Genomic DNA, 24,678 nt, shown 5'->3' with positions numbered 1-24,678 from the left:
AACTCAAAAATGGCAGTTAGATTGGTTGTTGAAATTAGGTGCGAAATTGACCTGAATTGAGCGTTTTGTGCAATGAGATTTGGCGTACCAACTGGCAGAGGTTATTTGCATGGCCGTTTTGTCAGATTGATGACCTAACATAACACATCCTACGGTCCAGATCTTCTGACTGATCCCTCCACGTGTGTGGGTTTATTTTTTTTTCTTCCCTTATATAAAAATAAATAAAATTCAAAAACTATTTTTTTTTTTGTTTTCTTTCTTTCTTTCTTATTCTTCGTTTCGTCTCTCTCTCTCTCTCCGCCTCCACAGTCCTCTCGACGTCTCCGCTGAAAAGGACCATTATACCCTTCACTCTTCTCTGTCCTCTCTGTCCTCCTCCTCTTCTCTAAATTGGAGCCTCGCGCTCGCTGCTCTTTTTTTTTTTTTCGCTTAAAATTGTTATCGCCGACGTCTTCTCCGGTTTCGTTTTGCTCCGATCACGGTATATTCCACTTTCTTCTCTCTCTCTTATGCTTCACATTCCCGATTATATTCTTCGAATGTTTGTTTCATGGAAGTGTGTTGTTCTCTCCTTTTTAGGCTTGATTAGTTTGTTCTCTACACTCGCCTTTTTTTTTTCTCAGATCTTTTGAAACTTGAACTCGATTTTGTCGCGGATCAAAATGAAATGTAGTTATACACACTTAGTTCTCTAGAGAGCTCTACTTAGCGAATGTGATTTTACTCGAGTCTATTTCGTGTAGCTCTTCTCTGTAATACTACAGCTACCGCGTGTATTTTAGAGTTGTTTTTTAGTGAAATTGATTCATGTTAATAATGTTGTTCAATTTGTGATGGGGTTTTGGTTTCAGGTGGAGGTGTTCATCAGCGATATATAATTCTTCTTTGTTTGGTGGGTTTAGTGAGAGATGATTCCTTATGCAGCTGGTGTTATTGTGCCTTTGGCTTTAACGCTTCTGGTTCAGAAATCTAAGAAGGATAAGAAAAGAGGTGTTGTTGTTGATGTTGGTGGTGAACAAGGTTACGCCATTAGGAATCATAGGTTTGCTGATCCTGTTACTTCCCATTGGGAAGATATCTCAACGCTTCCGCAGCTCTTTGAGATATCCTGTAATGCTCACAGCGACCAAGTTTTCCTTGGTACCCGGAAGCTGATCTCTAGAGAAATTGAGACTAGTGATGATGGTAAAACGTTTGAGAAACTTCATTTGGGCGACTACGAGTGGCTCACTTTTGCCAAGACACTCGAAGCTGTCTGTGATTTCGCCTCTGGCCTTGTTCAGATTGGACACAAGACGGGAGAACGTGTCGCCATTTTTGCAGATACTAGAGAAGAGTGGTTCATTTCCCTACAGGTGATTTCCCATTTTTTTGTTTCCTGTTTTCTCTGCCTCAATCCGAATGCACTGTTGTTACAGTTATGAAATGTTCTGTGTGATTCAATGTTTCAGGGTTGCTTCAGGCGCAATGTCACTGTGGTAACTATATATTCATCTTTGGGAGAGGAAGCTCTTTGTCACTCGCTGAATGAGGTACCCATTGCTTCTCTTCTCTGCTTTCTCTCTCATATGGCGTCTTATATATACAGTACGGTATGATTATGATATTCACATAGGGTAGAATGAGCTTTATGTTATCCTGTGGTAACCACAGTGTGGTTAAGTATTTTAATATTTGTGTAGGCTTTCCTTTTCATATGTTCATGATCTCCTTTCTTTTACTTTCCAGACAGAGGTCACAACTGTAATATGTGGTAACAAAGAACTGAAAAAGCTCATGGACATAGGCCATCAGCTTGAAACTGTGAAACGTGTGATTTGTATGGATGATGAGTTCCCATCTGATGTGAACAGTAATTGGAAGGCAACTTCATTTGCTGATGTGAAGAAACTTGGGCACGAAAACCCTGTGGATCCGAACTTTCCCCTCTCAGCAGATGTTGCTGTTATAATGTACACCAGTGGAAGCACTGGACTTCCCAAGGTTAGAAGGTTTTCGAACAAAATATACTTTCACATCTGTTGTTTCAGATTAAGATTTCTTCCTATGGGTCTCAAAATTGTCGTATCAGTTATTTGTAACTGGTTGTGCAAATATTTACTCATACTGATTTTCCCACTTCCCAAACTGTGTAGGGTGTTATGATGACACATGGTAATGTCCTAGCTACAGTTTCAGCAGTGATGACAATTGTTCCAGACCTTGGAAAGAGGGATATATACATGGCATATTTACCTTTGGCTCACATCCTTGAGTTAGCAGCTGAGGTATCTCAGAACTTTATTGTCCAATGATTTATTCACTTTCGGAGAATCTTAATACGGCCTGAAATCATTGTTGTAGAGCGTAATGGCTACTATTGGGAGTGCTATTGGATACGGGTCTCCCTTGACCCTTACGGATACTTCAAACAAGGTAAAAAAGGGTACCAAAGGAGATGTCACTGCACTTAAGCCCACTATAATGACAGCTGTTCCAGCCATTCTTGATCGTGTCCGGGATGGTGTCCGCAAAAAGGTTCGTGCATGTTAGATACACATCCAAATTCTTTGGCTGGTTATCCTCTACTTAGCTTTTGCTCTACTAGTTGTTTAGATGATACCAGCCATCTCCCAGCAACCAAGAAGCGCTAAATTGTCTCCATCCTCTTGTGAGTATAACCTTATAGTTAAATAACCACCGACTATTTATGATCATCAGGTTGACGCAAAGGGTGGATTGTCGAAAAAATTGTTTGACTTTGCATATGCTCGGCGATTATCTGCAATCAATGGAAGTTGGTTTGGAGCCTGGGGACTGGAAAAGCTTCTATGGGATCTGCTTGTGTTTGGTAAAATCCGTGCGGTATTGGGAGGCAAAATCCGCTATTTGCTCTCTGGTGGTGCCCCTCTTTCTGGTGACACTCAGAGATTCATTAACATATGCGTTGGGTAAAAGCATCCTTGAATATCTCCTTGAGGCTCACTCATCTCCAATCTGCGATATTTATGTTTTTGTTCCTTTGCCGTTTCTGTGATCTAACACTCTGATATTCCTCAGGGCTCCAATCGGCCAGGGATATGGGCTCACAGAGACTTGTGCTGGTGGAACCTTCTCTGAGTTCGATGACACATCCGTTGGCCGGGTGGGTGCTCCACTTCCTTGCTCCTTTGTAAAGGTAACCTCTTTACCTGATTTGTCCACTCTTAATTCTTTGTTAGCTTTTAATCCTTTATCAATTTTCATGTCGTAGTCACGTATGATCATATATGCGTATATCTTGTTTCAGCTAGTAGACTGGCCGGAAGGCGGGTATCTAACCAATGACAAGCCAATGCCCCGTGGTGAAATTGTAATTGGTGGCTCAAATATCACGCTTGGGTATTTCAAAAATGAGGAGAAAACTGAAGAAGTGTACAAGGTAGGAATCAACATCATTGGTTTTGGCAATGTTGAAGAATTGGTTGGTTCGGCTTTTCCTCTAACTGTTTTATACACTTGAATGTTCAAAGGTTGATGAAAAGGGGATGAGGTGGTTCTATACAGGAGACATAGGGCGATTTCACCCTGATGGTTGCCTCGAGATAATAGACCGAAAAAAGGATATTGTTAAACTTCAGCATGGAGAGTATGTCTCTTTGGGCAAAGTACAGTCTTCTCAAAACCGAAACTTCTCTTTTATTTCATCTTTACTCAATTCTCCAGATAATATTAACAGACTCCTTTTTTTCCGCAGGTGGAAGCTGCTCTAAGTATAAGTCCGTATGTTGAAAACATAATGGTTCATGCTGATTCATTCTACAGTTACTGTGTGGCCCTTGTGGTCGCATCCCAACAAACACTTGAAGGTTGGGCTTCAAAGCAAGGAATAGACTTTGCCAACTTCGACGAACTGTGCGCGAAAGAAGAAGCCGTGAAAGAAGTGTATGCGTCTCTTGTCAAGGTATGTTCATTGCTACCCAGCGATTTGAGTCCCCCCCCTCGGAAAGTTCCTTTTATTAATATACAATATATATGTGTGTTTGCAGTCGGGTAAACAATCGAGATTGGAGAAGTTTGAGATACCAGCAAAGATCAAATTGTTGGGATCTCCATGGACGCCCGAGTCGGGCTTAGTCACAGCAGCACTAAAGCTTAAAAGAGATGTAATTAGGAGGGAATTCTCAGAAGATCTCACCAAGTTATATGCCTAAACTTATCTTCTTCTTATACCTCTTCCTCTACTTTGTGTGTTCGATAGACACAGCAGATGCACAAAACTTGTTTCTCTTTTACAATTGTGTCTCCAACAATCTTTGTAGGCTTTGGGACCATAGTCTTTCACAACTTAAAAGGGCCTTTTTTATCAAACCAAGTGATACTTAATCTCTGTAATTAAGCTAGTACAGATAGTAGTATAATAATTTTATAGTTTAGTTGTGTATCTTTCGGGACTCGAGATAAAACGACAAGAGGAAAGAGGCTATTAATTGAAATTAGAAGTGAAAATAAAGTAATCTTACCAACTACCCAACAATTCAGTAAAGATAAGTAGAGAGTTGTTAATAAATAACTCGATATTGAGATAAATACTGTTAAAATAGTAATAATTAAATGTATTTTGTACTTAAAATGGAAAAGAAAAAAAAAGTAGGAAGCCGAAGAGATTCAATCTCAGCCGTCGGATAAATTGTGTATCTCACTGATTTTGTCAGTGGAGTGAGAAACTCTCAATGAATGAGAGAATGACCAGCGTCAGCGAGACGCGTGAGAGAGAGAGAGAGCCTCTTTTAGAAAAGAGTCCCATTTATTATTAAATTAACCTTTTCCGTTCCGTTACTATTAGTAATTTACTAAATAAACTATTACAACAAACATCCTTAAATTCAAAAGCTGCTTTCGTAATTAATTTTTTCCTAAATTATTGTCAATAATGTAAATTCACGGGCGGGAATTGTGTAAGCAAGTTAATAGGTTTTTAATGTCAACAACAATTCAAATTTACTACTAATTCTTTACATTTTTACTAGTATTATAATAGAAATTCGAATATAAAAATAAAAGCTGAAAAGTTTTAAATGTTTGAGTTCACAGCTCCACATACAGAATATCACATGCTCTCTCTCTCTCTTTCTATCTTTTGAATTAAAGAAAAAAAAATAGTTTTTAAAAAGAAAAAATTAGAAAATTAAAAATAGCAAAAAAACAAGATAAAGAGAATTCTCTATCCCTCTCTCTCTCTCTCTCTCTCTCTCTGTCTTGTCGCTGTTATTAATCGTAATAGTGTTTCCAGACACAGTAGAAGAAGAAGAAGAAGCAGAAAGCTTTCGTCTTTTGTTTGTTTAATCGCTGATTCTTTTTTTATTTTGTTTTCCATTGGGGCATTTTCGGATCTCAAAGTTCTTCAGATATCAGACAAAAAAGGTATTTAAAATTCATAATATTCTCTTCCTCTGTTCGTACTTCTTCATCTCTCCTTAAAGGAACCAACTTTGTGTTTCTCAAATGTACCAAAGTTTGGATTTTTTTTTTTGTGTTTTACCTCTCAACCTTGTTTATTGGAGGTTTGTTTGTTTGAAGATTAAGACTTTACTTACTCAACACTGTTGTATTATTACCTGTCGTATCTATTTGATTTGGTAGATTTCAAACTCATTGTTCCATTTTTTGGTAAATGAATGAAGCATTTGAGTTTCAAATTTTAAAGTTTTGAGCTGTCATACTTACTTTTGTCTTGTAGCTTTCTTCACCGTTGTTTTTTGTTTGTTTTTTTGATTATGGAAACGGACATCTGGAACCAACAAACGCACATTTGGTACAATAAAGACAAAATCAGTTTCTAATACTTTAGTGTGTGTTAAATGATTGGGGTTATTCAAGATTTTTCTCTTATCTTGCATGTTTGGTGATTGGTCTCAGTTTTCTTCATCTTTAAGTTTTTGTTCTTCTTCTTTGACTTTGTTTGTTTATGTAACTTTCAGCATTTTTTAAAGAATCCAATGTCTCTGCTCTCTCTCTCTCTCTCTCTCTCTCTTTCAGATCCTGAGACTAGCTAGTGTTGTTATGTGCTGATTCAATATACTATTGTTGTGGTCTTGGGAACTAGAAATGGAGAAACGGAAGAGAGAATCATCTGAGATAAGCTTTGGTGAATCAGAGTCACTGTCTTCACTATCTGAGAAGGATTCTCAAATTCATGTAAGATAATAAGCACGGAACTTGGTTCTCTTTATTTCTTTTCTTAATGTTATGTTCTTTTGTATCTAAAAGATTATTGTGATGACTGATGTTTTTATCAAGCCTGAGAGTACAATGGAGTCTCATGATGATGAGATACAATCATCAACGGTTTCGTTGGAAGAAGAGACTGAAAATGAGGATTTGAAAGATAGCATAAGGACTTTGACTGAGAAACTTTCAGCTGCTCTTGCTAATGTAAGTGCTAAAGATGATCTGGTGAAGCAACATGTCAAAGTCGCTGAAGAAGCTGTCGCTGGTAAACATTTCTTTTCTTTTGCATTTTGGTTATGATTCTGTGAGTTCTTTTATTTTAATCTTTGTGAAAATATGCTATTGTGAAGGGTGGGAGAAAGCTGAGAATGAAGTGGTTGAGTTGAAGGAGAAGCTTGAGACTGCTGATGATAAGACTAGAGTGTTGGAAGATAGAGTAAGCCATCTTGATGGAGCTTTAAAGGAGTGTGTTAGACAGTTAAGGCAATCAAGAGATGAACAAGAGCACATGATTCAAGAAGCTGTGAACGAGCGAACCAAGGAGTTGCAGACCTCTAAAACCAGCCTTGAGAACCAGATTCTTGAAGCTGCTACCAAGGCTGAGGAGCTTAGCCAAATGGCGGAATCCGTGGCGAAAGAAAACGTGGTGCTGAGACATGAGCTTCTTGCACGATGCGAAGAGCTAGAGATCAGAACCATTGAGAGGGATTTAAGCACCCAGGCAGCTGAAACCGCAAGCAAGCAGCAGTTAGATAGCATTAGGAAAGTGGCAAAACTCGAGGCTGAGTGCAGGAAGCTTCGTATGTTGGCTAAATCATCAGCTTCGTTTAACGATCATCGATCTATAGATAGTCATTCTGATGGAGGGGAGAGAATGGATGTAAGTTGCTCTGATTCATGGGCATCATCCACATTGATTGAAAAGAGAAGCCTTCAGGGAACTTCCTCTTCCATTGAACTTGATCTCATGGGAGATTTTCTTGAGATGGAACGTCTTGTAGCATTGCCCGAGACACCAGATGAGAACGGTAAAAGTGGACCTGAGTCAGTGACAGAAGAGGCTGTTGTTCGGTTAGAGAACTCGTTGGCTGCTGAAATTGAAGTATTGACTTCTCGAACTAAGGAACTTGAAGAGAAAGTGAAGAAGTTAGAAGCGGAGAAAAATGAGCTCGAAAGTGAAGTTAAACATAACAGAGAAGAGGCTGTTGCTCACTTAGAGAACTCGTTTGCTGCTGAAATAGAAGTATTGACTTGCCGAATTAAGCAACTTGAAGAGAAGTTAGAGAAGTTGGAAGCAGAGAAAGATGAGCTCCAAACTGAAGTTAAATGTAACAAAGAAGTGGAGGGCACATTGAGATTTGAGCTTGAAGCTATTGCTTGTGATAAAACGGAGCTGTATGATAAGTTGGAGAAGATGGAGGCTGAGAAAGCTGAGTTGCAAATATCTTTTGACATAATCAAAGATAAGTATAAAGAATCTCAAGTTTGTCTGCAAGAAATTGAGACGAAGCTGGAGGATATACAAACGGAGATGAAACTTGTTAACGAACTAAAAGCAGAAGTTGAATCTCAAATCATCGCCATGGAGGCAGAGGTAAATATTAAAGCCGCGAAGATTGATTCATTGGAAGAAGACATGAGAAAGGAGAGGTTTGCTTCAGATGAGCTTAGAAGAAAATGTGAGGTTCTTGAAGAAGAGGTCGTCTCTCTCCATCAAGAGAACGCCATCAAGAGTGAAAATATAGAACCCAAGATCAAACAGGTCTGTCTCCAAACTTTGGCTATGTGTTTTCATCACAATCCTTTTCTTCCACTAAAACTTGATTATATATTGTGTAGGAAGACATAGAAACAGCTGCAGGGAAACTTGCGAATTGTCAGAAAACAATAGCTTCATTAGGGAAACAGCTGCAGTCTCTTGCAACACTTGAAGATTTCTTAACCGATACACCGAGTATTCCAATGGCTGCAAACGGTGTATGCAGCAGCAGCAGCAACTCAGAGAGCTGGAAGGTTCACAAGAACGAAACTTTCCTGACGAGAAATCGTCCAGAGTCCATCAAACCAAGTAACGGAACATCATCTTCCTCTTCTTCCGCTGCTGCTGTTGTTTCAGTGCCAGTTTCATCAAACCGAGGCAGTTCTGAGAAGAATCGCAATGGATTTGCAACAGTATTCACAAGAAGTAAAGATGGGATACATCTAGCGATTTAGCATATCTTTGGCAGTAGGCAGTGAGACTATCTCTTAGGGGTTAAAGGATCCGTTTTGAATGGTTTTAACACCACTTTGTTCCTTTTCTAGATTTTGAATCCTTAAAGTAGATCTCTAGTGTATGCAGGGGATAATGTTTCTAATCAATTTTCTAAAAAGTTGTTCTAGTAAAGTTTCTATGTCATGTTGTTATGAATCAGAGTTCAGAGAACCATGTAAAGACTATAAAGAAAGAATCCACCAACACAGGTAAAAGAGAGTAAGATCAAAGACTAGCATACAAAAGATAAAGGGCTTACATACATGCCCCAGGAGATCCGAATATACGTAATGGCAATACATAGATCAAAACATTAAAGAAAAAAACAGTTATATATTACAAAGCATGATTATTCATTACTACTACTAAAGCAAACTTATACAAGAAGTTATTATAATGATCAAATTTGTAAGTGTTTGAAGAGACCCTCTACTTGAACTCGATCTCTCCTGGCTTTGGCTTTAGCCATCTTTGCTTTACGTTTAGCCGTCAAAGCTTCGTTCATCATATACTTCAAAAGCCCCGGTTGATCTGCGACAAAGTACTCGTTTCCAAACTCCAACTGACCAGCCCCGTTAACTCTTTTAAAGCCATAAGAACGAAGCTTGGAGAGAAACCATGAGAAGCTTCTACCAAATTCAACACATGTCGGCATAATCTTTCTGCGAAACTCTCTCACGTTCCAGATGATGAAACTGTCGTAGCTTTTGCTCCACGAGATGATTGAATCCGTCGTAGGATCATCAACGACCTGATAGATTCTAACGTAGAACGGAGACAATCCCCTTGGAAATTTGTGAACCATCCTTACAAGTCTCAAAATTGATTTTTAGGTTTCCAGACGAGAGGGGTCGAATTATTTATAGAAGAGCTATCAAATCAATTGACGGTTTAGATATGATCATCATCTAATATTTCAGCGGTCACGATTAAAAGTTACAAAGTTTCCTTTTTTCTTTTTCCTAATTTTTTTTTTTTTTTGTCAAACTTTCCTAATTTCTTTTGTTCCTCTTTTTCTTTTATTTTCATTCTGTGGAGCTAATTTCATAAATAAGTTAACTTGCTACAAAGAACCATCCGAGGTTCTATGGTGTAGTGGTTAGCACTCTGGACTTTGAATCCAGCGACCTGGGTTCGACTCCCGGTAGGACCTTTTTTCTTTCATTTTTTTTTGGTTTTAAAAAACTGCTTTTGAAAATTAACCCTATTACACACACTCCCACTTCTTCTTGTTGTTTCTGTCGCCGAACGCAGCTAAAAACCCTCAGAGAGCAGAGAGGAGAATGAGCAAAATCGAGAGCTTCGACGATTTCGTAAAGGTACATGGGATACTATTGGCGGCTTCGGGTTTGCCGCCGAAGCTTTACCCACGCCTTTTCCAGAAGCTTGCTTCCGATACTTTAGACGGCGGCGCTTACTTTCAAATCGAATCCTCCGATGATGATAGGCGACGGAAGCTTCTCCTCACTTCCGATTCTATGCCTAAAGATTCTGACGTCTTCCTTGTCGATCACGCCTGGACTTTTCGCCTTCCGGATGCCTGTAAGCAGGTAACTAACGCCACTCTCTCTCTCTCTTTACACAATTCCGAAACTAGTTTGTTGAAATTAGAGTTCTGAGAGTCTAATTAGAGTTCTTTTGTTTACTTCAGCTTAAGGAAGTTCCGGGATTGGCTGAGAGGATGGCTTCTTTGATGAGTGTTGACATTGATGTAGAGGCTGGAGAAGAAGAAGAAGTGGCTGAGGAACTCTCTGTTCATCAGATTATAGACAATGAAGTACGTTATGCAGCGGATGAAGGATATGACTCTCTAAGATGGTTGGAGTTGGAGGGTCTTGGAATTGTTGATGACTCATTGCTCTCCCTGCATTTGCCTAGTCAATTTCAGGTCTTCAGATCTTTCTTCTATTTCCTTCAATACATATATGCTGGACTTTAGCTCAGATGTGTTTTTGTAGACTTGCATAGACAACTTGAAAGTATATATTATGCGTGAATTCTTTTAGATTCTAAAGCTTCTTCAATTTGTTGCTGTGAATGTTTTGGTAGGATTTAGTGGCGCTTAGTCTTATCGGGAACAAAATCGAGAGTGGGGATGTGGTTATACAAGAGGTTACGAAGTTTAAGAATCTGAAGGCTTTGTGGCTGAATGACAACCCTGTTCTGCAGAAGAGGTAAACATGCATTTACTAAATATACGGATGTGTGGGGATAAAATTGATTTCTCATGTATAGAATTTGCTTTTCAGTGAACGTCAGATGGCTGACGAAATACTGCAAGGCTGTCCGAGTCTTGAAATCTACAACTCGTGTTTTACCCCTAATTATGGGTTATGGGCACTTGGTTTCTGTGGAGATATTTTTGGGAAGGATAATCCTGGTTGTGTTCAGCAAGACCAACCCTTGTGCAATGTCACCTCACTTGACCTTTCAAACCGGTCAATACACAATCTGTCAATAAGGCCAGTTTTTTCCCCTTACTTTCTTTAGAGAGGCAGTTTATTGACTGAATAAACAATGAACATATATGTCTCCATTTTGCATCTTATAGACCTCTAGATATTTAAGTATCTGATTTGACTGCCTTTATTACTTTCTTCATTTTCAGGCATTTCATGTGCACGAGATGCCAAAACTATCACATTTAAATATCCGTGGAAACCCATTGGATCAGAATTCGGTTGGAGAACTATTTGAAGTCTTGCAGCTCTTCCCTTCGCTGTCTTCCTTAGAAGTAATTGTTGCAAGTTTTCCTTACGTATTCAGATACAAATTGAGGTTATCATACAATGTTAACTAAAGTATATTTATGCAGAGATGTGCTCACATGCTACTTCTTGTTTGTAGGTTGACATACCTGGACCTCTTGGAGACAATGCTCTAGAGATTCTTGAAGCTCTGTCAAAACTTTCTTTGTTAAATGGCGTTGATACAGCTAAAATACTTGAAAATGGAAAGCTTGTCATATATGCAATGCTCCAGCCACGCATTCCTGAGCCAAATCCTGAGGATACTCTTGTAGACCGTGTTCTCGGTGCAATGTGGTTGTATGCGATGAATTATCGCCTTGCGGATGAGGAAAAGCTTGATGAAAGTTCTTTGTGGTATGCACTTTTTCTCTTTGTTTGCTATATTAAAATTAGTGCAGTGGATTTGTTTGATATAATAAACGGCTGGTTGCATTTACCATTTAAAGTATCAAAACATTTTTCATTCAAATATATAAATTACAAAATACGGGTTGGAATTTAAAGCAAGATTTATCTAGTGATATTTGTGACATTCTAGTCCAATCACTGAAAGCTGTAGGATTTACCATTCTTTATATATAAGATTATCAGAATGACCATTTTCACTTTTGAAGTGTATTCTCACCCCTTATCCCATTTGTATGATTGGGAAAGGTCTCTTTATGTGTGCTTTTTATTTTTGGGAATGAACATTTGATGCTAGTCTACAGTCTACATCTTAAAAGGTTAAAAGTAAGAGTTTATTATGTAGTTCTTAGGCACTTAGTTTTTGGATGTTGATGAGTGTGAGTTGCGCAATGATATCACTTTTGCAGGTATGTGATGGATGAATTGGGTTCAGCTTTGAGGCATAGCGATGAACCGAATTTCAAAGTGGCTCCTTTCCTTTTCATGCCTTCTGGGAAACTAGAGTCTGCTGTGAGGTAGAATTTTTTCCTGCACTGCTCCATATACTTCTTGAGTTCATATCATGTGTGCTGTAAACACATATTATGTGGTATCGTTTACAAGTGTAATGTGGATTGACATGGGCTTCTTGATCAGGGCTTACATGTCATGTCATGTATGCAAATATTTTCGACAATGCTACTTTTTATGTCTCGGATATGCTTATGTTTATTTGGTTTTCTATGTTCCAGCTATTCGGTAATGTGGCCTATAAAAAGTCTTCAAAAAGGTGATGAGTGCACTCGTGATTTTCTATCTGGTATTGGAGAGGACGAACAGCGGTCTGCCAGGCTCACGGCCTGGTTTGAAACTCCTGAGAACTATTTTATTCATGTACTTCCTCGGTGTCCACTTTAGCTTTCTCTTCATTAGCAGACTTCCTGTTCTCTCATTTGCTACCAAGATTTTTGTTAATTAACAGATTCTCTGTTATTGATTTCCTAGGAATATGAGAAATACCAACAAAAACTGCAGGCTAAAGCTTTTGATTCATTACCTTCCAAACCTTCAATTTCCCGAAGCATACGGCATAGTGATGGGTCTCCTTTACTGGTATACACGGATCTACCTCAAGTTGAAGAATTTTTGACACGCCCAGAATTTGTGATCAGTAAGAGATTGATCCAGTTTTCATAATATATCATTAGTTCTCATTTAGCAACTCCTTATTGGATGCATAAACAATGCAACTTTAACTTACCACAACTGTCCCAACTTTTTAAATATCTTTTGTTTTATAGATAGTGGAGTAAATTCAGTTTAACATTAGAAAAGCTGTTTCATGCATTAGACGAATCAGGGTTTTTCTTTGTGTGTTTCTGAGTTGTGTCGCCTGCTTGCAGCAAATGAACCAAAAGATGCACACATATTATGGACGAGTGTACAGGTTGATGAGGAGCTTAGAAAAGAGGTGGGAATAACAGATGACCAATACATAAATCAGTTTCCCTTTGAGGCGTGTCTTGTTATGAAGCATCATCTTGCAGAGACTATTCAAATGGTAAATTCAGCAAACTATGCCCTTAGATTATCATAGCAACATTAGTAACATGTGAATGAAATCTCTATGTCTTGCTGTACAGGGTTATGGATCTCGAAAATGGTTACAGCCTACTTATAATCTTGAAACTCAGTTGTCCCAGTTTATTGGGGACTATTATGTCCGTAAACGTGATCAGATGAACAATTTGTGGATCTTGAAACCATGGAACATGGCACGGACAATCGACACAAGTATAACAGATAATTTATCTGCTATCATCCGCATGATGGAAACTGGTCCCAAGATCTGCCAGAAGTACATAGAGCACCCTGCTTTATTCAAGGGGAAGAAGTTTGATCTGCGATATGTTGTCCTAGTGCGGAGTATTGACCCGTTGGAGATCTACCTAACAGAGATTTTTTGGGTAATGCATATGTTATTTCTCTTCATCACAGCCAATTGAAGGATATTTCACTCATTTTGAATAAACACCATGTGGGCCATTCCTATTTGTTTGATTTCAGGTTAGGTTGTCTAACAACCCATATTCATTGGACAAGCACAGTTTCTTTGAATATGAAACTCACTTCACTGTCATGGTATATGTCTTAAGAACATTCTTTTTACATAATAATTCAATTCTGATAAAGATTGCAATACAGTATATAACAAGAACTCACGTTTGTTTTCCGATGTCTTTTCTCTTATGCGTTTGCAGAACTATGGTGGTCGGAAGTTGAATCACAAACCCACAGCAGAGTTTGTGAGAGAATTTGAACAAGAACATAACGGTATATATATACACGGCATTTGGATTTCCTTCATTTATATATATCTTTCTGTACTTCATTATATCAATAACACAATTCAACTCTCAATAGTTAAATGGATGAATATCCATGAGAAGGTGAGGCAAGTGATACGGGAAGTGTTTGAGGCGGCAGCTCTCACGCATCCAGAGATGCAATCCCCCAAATCCAGAGCCATTTACGGAGTAGATGTAATGCTCGATAGCTCATTCGAGCCAAAAATCTTGGAGGTTTGTCACTACTAATACCTGACATATAATTGTTTGCTTCAGAACAAACTCTTGAGAAATTGCAAGTTCTCTTATTAATGATTGTTTATGGTACGCAGGTTACATATTGTCCTGATTGCATGCGGGCTTGCAAATACGACATGGAGACCATGGATGGAAAAGGCATTGTTAAAGGCGGAGATTTCTTCAATTATGTATTCGGGTGCCTCTTCTTGGACGAGACTGCTCACGTAACTCCCTTGTGAGCTCAATAGCATGAGAAGAGTGGTGGCTTAGTTCAAAACTAGAATTGTTGTTTTATTTATTGACATGTCGTTTGTTAAGTTATGCACCATGAGAGATTGAGAGTTTTGCTTTGTAATGTACGGTTTTTTGCAAGTTGCATTGAACTTTTTGTATTATTATATTATAGAATAATTTAGTTATATATCAAAGAAATCTCCCCACCAAATCATTGTATAGGGGGAAAAATTCGAAATCATAGTATATGCACAACAAATCCAACCGAAGGATTTAGGGGGTTTCTTCTCCTTGTCCACTAAGGTCTTCCTTCATCTTTATTGAAGCAACGACTTTGTGTATGATGCTCTTAAGGGCGGGTGCGCTAACAGAACACTTGTTATCCTCAAAACATGACTTGCCTTGTTCAGCTGCTCTGCAAAGCTGTGGATCCAAAGGAACTTTCCCAAGAAACGGCACTCCCATTTCCTGACACATTCTCTCTGCACCGCCTGCGCTGCTGTCAAACACTTGGCTGCAAGCCAAAACATCGAGAAGCTCTGGAGCATTATCTCTTATGCAAGAGATCATGTCTTGAGTCACGTCGATGGAGGAGCCGGTATCAGTTGCCAGCTTCATGAATTTGAAATCCGTCAACCGTTGAGATAAACCACTCATGTTCTCTACCACTCCTAGGACAGGGACACCAAGTTTTGCAAGAAAGTTGACTCCTTTTCTGACATCAATCATGGAGACTTCCTGAGGGGTGGTGACAATGATAGCACCGTCGATCCCCGTATGTACAAGGCTCTGGATGGTGGTGATGTTTTCGTCAGAGGTTCCTGGTGGGGTATCAACGACAAGGAAATCGAGCTCTCCCCAGTAAACGTCTTTTATAAAATTTTTGATGAGAGCGTTCTTGCGTGGACCTCTCAAGATGGCAGGCTCATCAGATATGAGACCTATGGACATGACAGCGAGGTTTTCATCCACATAAGCAGGAGACCATCCAAAGTTGCTCTGGTGAAAGTCATGCACTTCAAGGCCTAACATTTTAGGGATGCTTGGCCCGCATATATCTGTATCCATGAGGCCTACTTGATAGTCCATGCCTGCCAGGGCATACGAAAGCTGAGCTGAGAAAGTGCTCTTACCAACCCCTCCTTTGCAAGAGCATACCAGAACTTATGCTTCACAGTTTCCATTCTTTCAGCTATAGCAACCAAATCTAAATTAAGAAAACAAACAAAACATAACACAGACGTTAGCATATATCATACAATTTTGTGTTACAAGTAATTGTCACAAGGACAAGGGTGCATGCATGTGGGTTGTTTTACCTGGGTCAGGTCCCTTAGGAGCAGTGGCACATACTTGCTGATTAGGGCGCAAGAATCTGACAATCCAGCAGTTTCTGATTGGGGACCAGGGCAATCTATATGTTATTCACCACCAGCAAAACAATCAGTTAGGTTAATTACGGACACAAACTTGCTGAAAGCAAAAAAACTGAAACACATGGATTGATTTTGCTTACCCTCGTTGGCGTTCTCCATGTCGACTTGTGATTTGTTCATAACTTATCCTTATAGAATTAACAGTGATGGGGGGTTTAAGACTTTAGAAAGACCAACGAACAACGAACTCGTGGGGTTTAGGAGGAGGTCGACGACAATGAGATATTTATAGCATTGGGTGGGTTACGTGTGCCGACTATCAACCCAAATTTAGGCCCATTAAAAGGCCCAAACAAACAATGGGAAGAATCAGATTAAAAAAAACAGTTAATATTCGCTCCTTCGATTTCAGATTTATTTACGGTTTCTGACATAACATATGACGAACACGGCGGCGAAGATGGCGACGGAGACACCGAAGATAGTGTGGAACGAAGGGAGACGGCGATTCGAGACGGAGGATCACGAAGCTTACATAGAGTACAAGATGAGAAACAATGGTAAAGTGATGGATCTGGTCCATACCTACGTTCCTTCAACCAAACGAGGATTAGGTTTAGCTTCTCATCTCTGCGTCGCCGCTTTCGAACACGCCTCCTCTCACTCCATTTCCGTCATCCCTTCCTGCTCCTACGTTTCGGTATAAAAATTTTAAAAATCTATTCGAAAATTTCTTGATTTCGAAGTTTGAATTCGTGAGTTTTGTCACTTTGTGTGTGTGATTGGATTTTGCAGGATACGTTTCTTCCTCGAAACGAGTCTTGGAAGCCTCTAGTTCACTCAGAGGATCTCAAGTCTAGCATCTGAAGTGAACTACTCTCCCTTCTCATTGTGTGCTCTGTAATAACAAAGTAATAATGTCGTCTCTTAACTAAAATGTTCAATAATAATCGTTGGTTGTGTGTATCTTGAAACATCTTGTAATAATCAAACTCAGAGCGACTTAAATCTTTATGGATCCTAAAGCTTTCACGTATCGAAATTGAGCAGTTTAATAGTATTATTTGGTGTAATCAAAAATCAAGATTTTGATTATTCGATTGCCAGATATAAGATTAGAATATGAAATTTCTTATCCCCTTACTTAAAAAAACGTTGTAGAATTGTTGTCGGAAGAGGAGGAATAAAAGAAGAAAGAAAGCGTAAGACGCAATGAGGCTTAAAATCCATTTTAACCAGTTTAAGTTATTAACAACAAGTCATGGAAACAGATATTAATGAGGCTTAAAATGATATTTAGATATACCTTTGAGCTACCAAGAAGTAAATAAAAAGCAGTAGTAGCAAATGGACCAAATGCTGCAAAGCATAGAGGCTCTCCTAATCCTTGGTAACTTAACCGAAATGGCCGACACTAAAAAACCAATCACAAAGTACTTACTCAAAGTTGGATTCTCCTAGATTAGTAGTATCGAATTGTCATCTATGGAGTGAATTCAGTAATAGTATTGCACGGATATTACTTGCATTCAAAGATGTCCAAACAAGACCAACAACACCAAGCACAAGCGATGTAAGTGTGGTTCAAATATTTATTAGGAGGGAACTAATTAATTGCAGCGGCTAAGGTTCCCGCCCGGCTTTTCCAAGTAAAACCCACAAAGCAAATTTATTAGGAGGGAACTGACAAATATTTTTATTAATTTTTAAAATTGCATAAATATAAATGATTTAGTATTATGTAAAATAATTTATCTTAGAATATTTAATTATAAATATTTGATTTGTATTATTTGATCTGCTTTCACTATTAAACACAAATAATTTGGACATCTACAGTAGAACATCTATAAATTAATACTCGCTATAAATTAATAAATTCTTTCCGGTCCCGAGTTGGACCAGTGTAAAAAATTATATATTTCAATAAAATAATAAGATAATAATTTTTTTGGAAATCCAGTGTAAAAATATGGTCCCATCAATATCATAAATTAATAATCAAATAAATTATATATAGATGTATATAGTGAAATATGATTCTATTGTTGTTTGCCTATTCTTGAATTTGCATTCTTGTTGGAGCTCATCTCTAATCTTTTTTTATTGTTATCTTTCAAATTGTATACAAATATTATAGAGAAACCTAGATGCGATAATTATTTTTTTACAAGTAATTGGTTCTAAAAGTATCGCAATATCTTCTTAGACTTCATTATTACCATGAAGGATAGTAGTGGCAATTTTTTCAAAACTCTAAACTTCTAAATTTATATATTTTACCTAGATAATCTAGTAAACAATTGACATTTATCCTATTATGATAGCTAAATTATTAATTAAGAAAATTCTTTAAAAATGTGAATGATAACAAAAGTATCTTATTTTGTAATACTAAATTATAAAAATTATAAAAATAAAAAATCTCTTCATAAATTAATAAAATATTAATTTATCGATAAATTAAAACCTCTATAAATTAATAAAAGTTCATGGTCCCGACCTTACTAATTTATAGAGATTTTACTGTATATCCATTTGAACCACACTTGCTCCGGCATATCCACTTGATTCACATTTTTTTAACTTGAACCGTTTGATCCATTTTCTTCAATCAGAGCTTAATTATTTTTGGTTCATTTTTCATTTAAATGAACTAAGATTTTCTGAGTTTAGACCAAACTTGTACACTTAATTAGTTTGGTCTCGAATGATATTATAGAGGTGAAGATTCAATATATTTAGATTTTAGATCATTTATTGTCTACAACCTAATATCTCTTATATTACACACAACATTTACGTTGTATATAAGAGATATATATATATATATATATATATATATTATTTATTTATAATAATATTATCTGAGTTGAAAATAATTATAGTTAATTAAAAATTTGTCACTACAACATAAACGTACATACTAAAAAGTATAAAATCTATGAGTATAGTTCAACAAATCATTCATTTTATGTTTTGGTAATTCTTTTCGCTGACTGCATCTGGTTCACACCACCTAGCCCAGTCAGCCTTTCTGAAATTTTGAAAGCGTCCCACTATTATCTACTACTCACCACTTAGATTGTTTAAATTCGACTTGTTCCGCCAAATCTACTTGATCCACATTTATTTTGCTTGATATGTTTGATACGTTTATCTACTTTCTCCTCCATTCAAGTGAAAGTTTGGACTGTAGACCAAACTTGTACAATAAATTAGTTAATTTGGAACGATATAGTTAGATGTGAAATATGAATATATCAGATTTCTAAGTTAACTCATTTATACTGCTAGATGAACACATCCTATTGTCTACTACTTATATAAAACTATATTATCTAGAGTTGAGTAATTATAGTCTAAATTGAAATTCTATCACTGGGTGCACATTATTTAGAAGGCCAAAGTGTGCAGCAGCTGCCTGAGCTCTCTGGTCAAGGTCTCCGTCGTAGTACAAATGGACCAACACGAGATTCTGGAAATCGAGACTAGCGAGTCTATATTCGGCTTGTTTCCAGCCAGTGTTTATTCCATGAGGTGTTAGAAGCTGAAGCACCTCCTTGTGACCAATGAGGTCAGTCCCTCCTCTGAACAACTTCACGGTTGATTGGTAACGCCACTTAGCGAGAGGTTGCCGGAGTATCTGTCGGTTTGGCCGGTTGTTGCCCAACCAATGCCTTCGCACGTAGTACCAATAGTGCTGACGTAGTTATGGGGTAATCTTTCCGGATAGTCGAGATAAGTCTACAACGAAAACGTTTGCAATATGCAAGTATAACCAATAATATATGTTTTGGTACATTAGTTTCACAACAACATGATCATTATGACTTTTAATTTTTATGTATTTTGGTTATCCTCCGCTTTACTGATCTTGCTTGGAAAAGAAGTTTCGCATCAAGAAAATAAATAGAAAGAAATCAGCGAACACATGTTTGATTACTTCTAACAATGACTCTAAATCAACAACTTTGATATATTGCACGTGAACTCAATTAGTATCTCTTGTTCAAAACGGCTGCCTTAATACTAAATAGCAGAATCATGTTATACAGGTTTAATGGCAAAAGGAAAGATACTCAAGCAAATTTTTCATGTTGAGCTCATCATCATCATCATCATCATTATCATCATCATCAATATCATCATCATATACAAAATATGTCCATGTTTCTCCATCATTAACTTTCCAAGAGTATTAGGACAACTCAGGAGAAGAAGACCTGAACGCTTGATATTTTCAAAGTCTGGCAAACAGGACAAACACCAGTAAACACATCACAGTCTTTACACAAACTCAAGTGTCTACACGGCACGAGCAAGACCGAAACCTCTTTTATGTTACAAGACTTGCATCTCATCTCAGCACTTGCCATCCCCGGGATGTTTGTATGAGGCTGCCTCATCATCAATCTCACTATCCCCAAACCCTTCTTTCATTTGATGATGATCAGCTATTACTCTTACTGCATTTTTGTTGTTTCCATGTGACATCACTTGTTGCAAATTTACCTTTAAGGCATTAACCATAGATTCATTGTACTTTGCTTTGTAATGCCAGTTCTGAGCTTCCACTGCAACTTGTTTTATCTTATCCACGAGTTCCCTGTTCTTCTTGTTCATGCTTTCAATCTCCTGATCTTTCTCTAGAAGCTTCTTGCTCACATCCTTTTCTAAGGCGTGACAAATGACTTTACATGTCTCTGTTTTATATCTCTCACACCTTTCGCCATTTGATCCGCCTGTTCCAAGAAAGAGTACATTCTCAACAACATGGTGTATACAAGCAAAATATTTGCAGATTGAATTAGTACCTGGAATTCTATAAACTGATCAAGCTCGTCTTTCTGTCTATCGAGGTCCACTCTGATATTGTCACCAAGTGACTGAAAGACTGGATTTGTGATGCTTCCACTTGCCGAAGTTACAGTAGAGTTGAGCTCATTGAAGAGAAGCTAGCCAATCAATCTGTATAAAGATTCATAATCTTAAGAGGAAGAAGAAGATGGGTTTGTTTGAATTGTGTGAAACAAAAACATCCAAGAATTTAATTTTAAAGGGCTAAAAAACTTTAATTTAAGGGACGAAGAAAGAATAAAAGAAGAATAGAAACAGTTACAAACTTAAAATCTCAAAACACACTTTCTTTCATACTTATATCACCATTATTATTGCACTCCGTTAACACACAGCCCTTTATAATATCACTTGCACAAAACCAATCATTGTATGATTTTGGTAAATGCCAAAACCAATCATTGTATGATTTTGGTAAATGCACAAAACCAATCATTGTATGATTTTGGTAAATGCTGTCAGAAAACAATAAGTGTGAAGGGTTTTCTGTGTGATTTCCACTTGAGGCTGAACCTCTATTTATACATTCGAGAGATTAACCTAATGTATCCTAGCTATTTAATGGTAAGAATATGCAGTTGCCTTTATAAACATAGGCTAATTACAAGTATTGATTTGATGAGATACGATTGATACTAATGTATCATTAGCATATCTCATTACCCCCCCTCACGTTGGAGCGTACAGGTCACTGATGCCTAACGTGGACTTGAATGCTTCGAACTCTTTACTCTCGAGTGCTTTGGTCATGATGTCTGCTAGTTGTTGTGACGTATGAACATGTTTCGTTTGGATGACACCACGAACAATCTCATCTCGTATGAAATGGCATTCACGTTCGATGTGTTTTGTTCTCTCATGGAACACTGGATTAGCGACGAGGTGAATGGCAGCCATACTATCACAGTGAACAACCACCGGTGCAGAATGTTCCACTCCAAGGGACCACAATAGGTTCTTTAACCATAGAACTTCACGAACTGTTTGAGACATAGCTCGATACTCTGCCTCAGCCGATGAATGAGAGACTACATCTTGTTTTCGTGTCTTCCAAGAAATTGGAGAATCACCTAGCTGAATGAACCAACCAGTCAAGGAACGATGAGTCGTGGGGCAACCTTGCCAGTCCGAGTCGCACCAAACTTTAAGAGACAAAGAGGAATCAGAGCGAAGCAGAATTCCCTGACCTGGACTATGTTTGAGATAACGAACAACACGTAGAGCCGCATCTAAGTGTTTACATCGTGGTGCTTGCATAAACTGAGTGAGAATATGAATCGAGTATGCAAGATCAGGACGAGTCGTTCCCAGATAAATGAGGCGACCAACTAAACGACGATAACGCCCCGGATCCGATAACAATTCTCCTTTGTGCAGTGCGAGCTTGTGATTCTGATCAAGGGGAAAGTCTACTGGTTTAACACCAAGTAAACCTGTTTCAGTGATGATATCGAGGGCGTATTTCCTTTGACAAAGATAGAAGCCAGCAGGACTCCGAGCAACCTCAATGCCAAGGAAATATTTCAAAACGCCTAGATCCTTCATGTGAAAACATGAGCTGAGATAGGACTTGAACTTCTCAAGTAGAGATAGAGTGCTTGCGGAGAGAACAAGATCATCCACATAAATGAGGACATAGATCCGATGAGTGCCACGAGTATAAGAGAAGAGAGAGTAGTCAGCCACAGATTGCACAAAACCATATTCTTTCAAAGCGGTGGTAAGTTTTGCAAACCAACAGCGAGGAGCTTGACGTAAACCATAGAGAGATTTGTGCAAACGGCAGACCTGAGACTTGTCCTGTGTGCGAAAGCCAGGAGGTGGGAGCATATAGACCTCTTCATTTAAGTCACCATGCAAGAAGGCGTTGTGCACGTCCATTTGATGAACGGGCCAGTCCCTAACCGCAGCAACCTCAAGGAGCGTACGAATGGTGGTTATTTTAACCACGGGTGCGAACGTTTCGGTGTAATCAGTACCTTCTACCTGGTTATTGCCAAGGACCACGAGTCTTGCTTTGTATCGTTCTAGAGTACCATCAGACTTAAATTTCAATCTAAAAACCCATTTGCAACCGAGAGCCTTCTTACCAGGTGGTAGTGTTTCGACAGTCCAAGTACCAAGAGATTCCAATGCATCAATCTCTGTACGCACGGCATTACGCCAGCGTTCATCTAAGACAGCTTGAGAGTAGTGTTGCGGTTCAAAGCTGTTGGTAATATAAAGTACATACTCTTGATGTTTTTCGGAGAATCGGGTTGTTGTTGTGTAGTCAGAAATCGGATATTTGCAATCAAAGTTGGTGACTCCAAGAGCATTGGTAATTTGAAGAACATAATCGGCGAGTTTGGTAGGAACCTTTCGTTGGCGTTTCCCAACTCCAAGTTCCTCTATAGGCGGAACATCGACGGCAACCTGAGAAGAGGCTGATTGAACAGAAGTAGCACTGTCAGAAGTATCAGAGGCAGAGGACTCTGTCGAAGGCGAAACAGAGGAACCAACAGGAGAGGTAGCAGGAGATGGTGTTGGTTCGTTAGGAGGAAGCACAGGCTCAGAGGATACGGATGGCGAGAGATCAGGATTACTGTCAACCGTATTTGGTGGTGAAGTAGGAAGAGGAGTCTCGTCGACATAATTGTCAGATGAAGGAGCTGGTGCAGGAGCGCGAGGAGGAGGTCGTGAATCAGCATCAAGAGGGTAAAAAAACAGAGGTGTTTGAGAGAGAGACACATCCTCAACACAAGAGTCAGTACTCGGAAATGGAAAAATATCTTCACAGAAGACAACATCACGTGAGATGGTGATGATTCCGGTATCCAAGTCGTACACACGCCACCCCTTTTTGCCATAGGGATAGCCAAGAAATATTGAACGCTTACTACGTGTAGCAAACTTGTCACCGTCATGATTCTGATTATGAACATAACATAAACAACCGAAGACCCTCAAATGAGTGATAGGAGGAGGTCGGTTGTAAAGTTTTTCGAATGGTGTTTTGCCAGCTAGTACTTTGGACGGAGTACGATTGATTAAGTAGGCAGCTGTAAGAACACATTTATCCCACATCTCGATAGGAAGAGAAGCTTGGAACCGGAGTGCACGGGCAACGTTGAGAATGTGGCGGTGCTTCCGCTCAACACGACCGTTTTGTTGCGGAGTCCCGACACATGACGTCTCATGGATAATACCCTTTTGCTGGAAGTAATTTTTGAGACAGATGAACTCACTTCCATTATCGCTACGAATGGTTTTGAGTTGTTTATCAAATTGGCGTTCAACTAAGGCTATGAAGTTTTGAAGTTGAGAAGGAGCAGAAACTTTATCTGGTAACAAGTATGTCCAGACCGCCCTTGAGAAGTCATCAAGAATCGTTAAAAAATATTTGGAGCCGTTGTGAGAAGTGGTTCGATACGGACCCCAAAGATCACAGTGCACAAGTTGAAAAACGTCTATTGTTTTATTCAAACTAGTGGGAAACATATCCTTTGTTTGTTTGGCTTGCATACAATTGTCACATGCTTTATTACTAGAACAACGAAGACCAGAAATAGGTAAAAGACCAAGAACAGCTGAAGAGGGATGCCCCAAACGCTTGTGCCAAACATCTGTGGACTGAGTAGAAACATGGAACGAAGCAGCACTATCCGGACTACAGAAGAAATAGAGACCATCTTGTTGTTCGGCTGCGCCAATCAGCATCCTCGTGGTGCGGTCCTGAATCACACACAACTTATCGGTTATCTGGAAGACACAAGCACGATCACGGTTTAGTTGTGAAACGGAGATCAAATGACACTTCAAACCATCCACAAAATAAACGTTTTGAAGACTAAGATGCGGACCCAGACAAACTGTGCCGTGTTGTGTAGACTGAGTTAATCGACCATCAGGCAATTTAATCAACATAGGAGACATAGACCGAATCTCAGACAAGAATGATAAAGACCCCGTCATATGATTTGATGCACCTGTATCAATAATCCAAGAGTTGAGAAACAACGTACCCGAAAGTTTTGTGTTGTGATCACGAACGCGAT

General features: G+C 38.6%; 5 protein-coding genes, 1 non-coding gene and 2 pseudogenes across 14 annotated transcripts; 5 read left to right on the top strand and 3 right to left on the bottom strand.

The window, feature by feature from the left end:
* The first annotated feature begins 96 nt into the window (after nt 1-96).
* Nucleotides 97-4,332, top strand: LOC104713428 (long chain acyl-CoA synthetase 9, chloroplastic). The gene is made up of 12 exons (XM_010430539.2): nt 97-484; nt 855-1,358; nt 1,455-1,535; nt 1,732-1,986; nt 2,139-2,270; nt 2,347-2,520; nt 2,704-2,933; nt 3,043-3,160; nt 3,272-3,403; nt 3,495-3,629; nt 3,719-3,925; nt 4,011-4,332. Exons 2-12 carry the CDS (start codon nt 912-914, stop codon nt 4,173-4,175), a joined length of 2,076 nt encoding a protein of 691 aa, XP_010428841.1. The 5' UTR covers nt 97-484; nt 855-911; the 3' UTR covers nt 4,176-4,332.
* Nucleotides 4,333-5,000: 668 nt separating this feature from the next.
* On the top strand, nt 5,001-8,578 carry LOC104713427 (filament-like plant protein 1). Of its 6 annotated transcripts, none has more exons than XM_087466977.1 (5): nt 5,001-5,385; nt 5,943-6,159; nt 6,262-6,457; nt 6,543-7,954; nt 8,032-8,578. In XM_087466977.1, exons 2-5 carry the CDS (start codon nt 6,070-6,072, stop codon nt 8,404-8,406), a joined length of 2,073 nt encoding a protein of 690 aa, XP_087323103.1. In that variant the 5' UTR covers nt 5,001-5,385; nt 5,943-6,069; the 3' UTR covers nt 8,407-8,578. The 6 variants fall into 6 exon arrangements, with proteins under 6 accessions (XP_087323103.1, XP_010428838.1, XP_010428839.1 ...); XM_010430536.3 differs by having other exon boundaries at nt 5,043-5,385; nt 6,001-6,159; XM_010430537.3 differs by having other exon boundaries at nt 5,046-5,385; nt 6,068-6,159.
* Nucleotides 8,579-8,846: 268 nt separating this feature from the next.
* Nucleotides 8,847-9,251, bottom strand: LOC104713426 (heat stress transcription factor A-4a-like). Its single transcript, XM_010430533.2, has one exon. The coding sequence runs from the start codon at nt 9,249-9,251 to the stop codon at nt 8,847-8,849; it is 405 nt and encodes a 134-aa protein (XP_010428835.1).
* A 276-nt stretch (nt 9,252-9,527) lies between these two features.
* TRNAQ-UUG (transfer RNA glutamine (anticodon UUG)) lies at nt 9,528-9,599 on the top strand. The gene has a single exon. It is a non-coding gene; the product is annotated as a tRNA-Gln (tRNA).
* A 29-nt stretch (nt 9,600-9,628) lies between these two features.
* LOC104713425 (uncharacterized) lies at nt 9,629-14,603 on the top strand. 3 transcript variants are annotated; one of them, XM_087467063.1, is made up of 15 exons: nt 9,629-9,996; nt 10,098-10,334; nt 10,496-10,620; nt 10,696-10,908; nt 11,055-11,180; nt 11,294-11,550; nt 12,012-12,119; nt 12,336-12,477; nt 12,589-12,754; nt 12,987-13,144; nt 13,227-13,550; nt 13,651-13,725; nt 13,845-13,917; nt 14,008-14,165; nt 14,264-14,603. In XM_087467063.1, exons 5-15 carry the CDS (start codon nt 11,073-11,075, stop codon nt 14,408-14,410), a joined length of 1,716 nt encoding a protein of 571 aa, XP_087323189.1. In that variant the 5' UTR covers nt 9,629-9,996; nt 10,098-10,334; nt 10,496-10,620; nt 10,696-10,908; nt 11,055-11,072; the 3' UTR covers nt 14,411-14,603. The 3 variants fall into 3 exon arrangements, with proteins under 3 accessions (XP_087323189.1, XP_087323190.1, XP_010428834.1); XM_087467064.1 differs by having other exon boundaries at nt 9,656-9,996; nt 10,503-10,620; XM_010430532.3 differs by having other exon boundaries at nt 9,659-9,996; nt 10,696-10,912.
* On the bottom strand, nt 14,551-15,961 carry LOC104715872 (cytosolic Fe-S cluster assembly factor NBP35-like; annotated as a pseudogene). The gene is made up of 3 exons (XR_015566850.1): nt 15,922-15,961; nt 15,725-15,819; nt 14,551-15,612 (listed from the first exon to the last, which is right to left on the bottom strand). The product of XR_015566850.1 is annotated as a cytosolic Fe-S cluster assembly factor NBP35-like (transcript).
* A 181-nt stretch (nt 15,962-16,142) lies between these two features.
* LOC104713424 (acetyltransferase At1g77540) lies at nt 16,143-16,817 on the top strand. Its single transcript, XM_010430531.3, has 2 exons — nt 16,143-16,481; nt 16,577-16,817. Exons 1-2 carry the CDS (start codon nt 16,221-16,223, stop codon nt 16,646-16,648), a joined length of 333 nt encoding a protein of 110 aa, XP_010428833.1. The 5' UTR covers nt 16,143-16,220; the 3' UTR covers nt 16,649-16,817.
* A 3,041-nt stretch (nt 16,818-19,858) lies between these two features.
* Nucleotides 19,859-21,010, bottom strand: LOC104715871 (putative BOI-related E3 ubiquitin-protein ligase 3; annotated as a pseudogene).
* Between the last annotated feature and the right edge of the window lie 3,668 nt (nt 21,011-24,678).

The sequence above is a fragment of the Camelina sativa genome, chromosome 9 (assembly GCF_030686135.1).
Source record: "Camelina sativa cultivar CO46 ecotype springtype chromosome 9, ASM3068613v1".
Lineage (NCBI taxonomy): Eukaryota > Viridiplantae > Streptophyta > Magnoliopsida > Brassicales > Brassicaceae > Camelina > Camelina sativa.
This window is presented reverse-complemented; position numbering and strand designations above follow the sequence as displayed.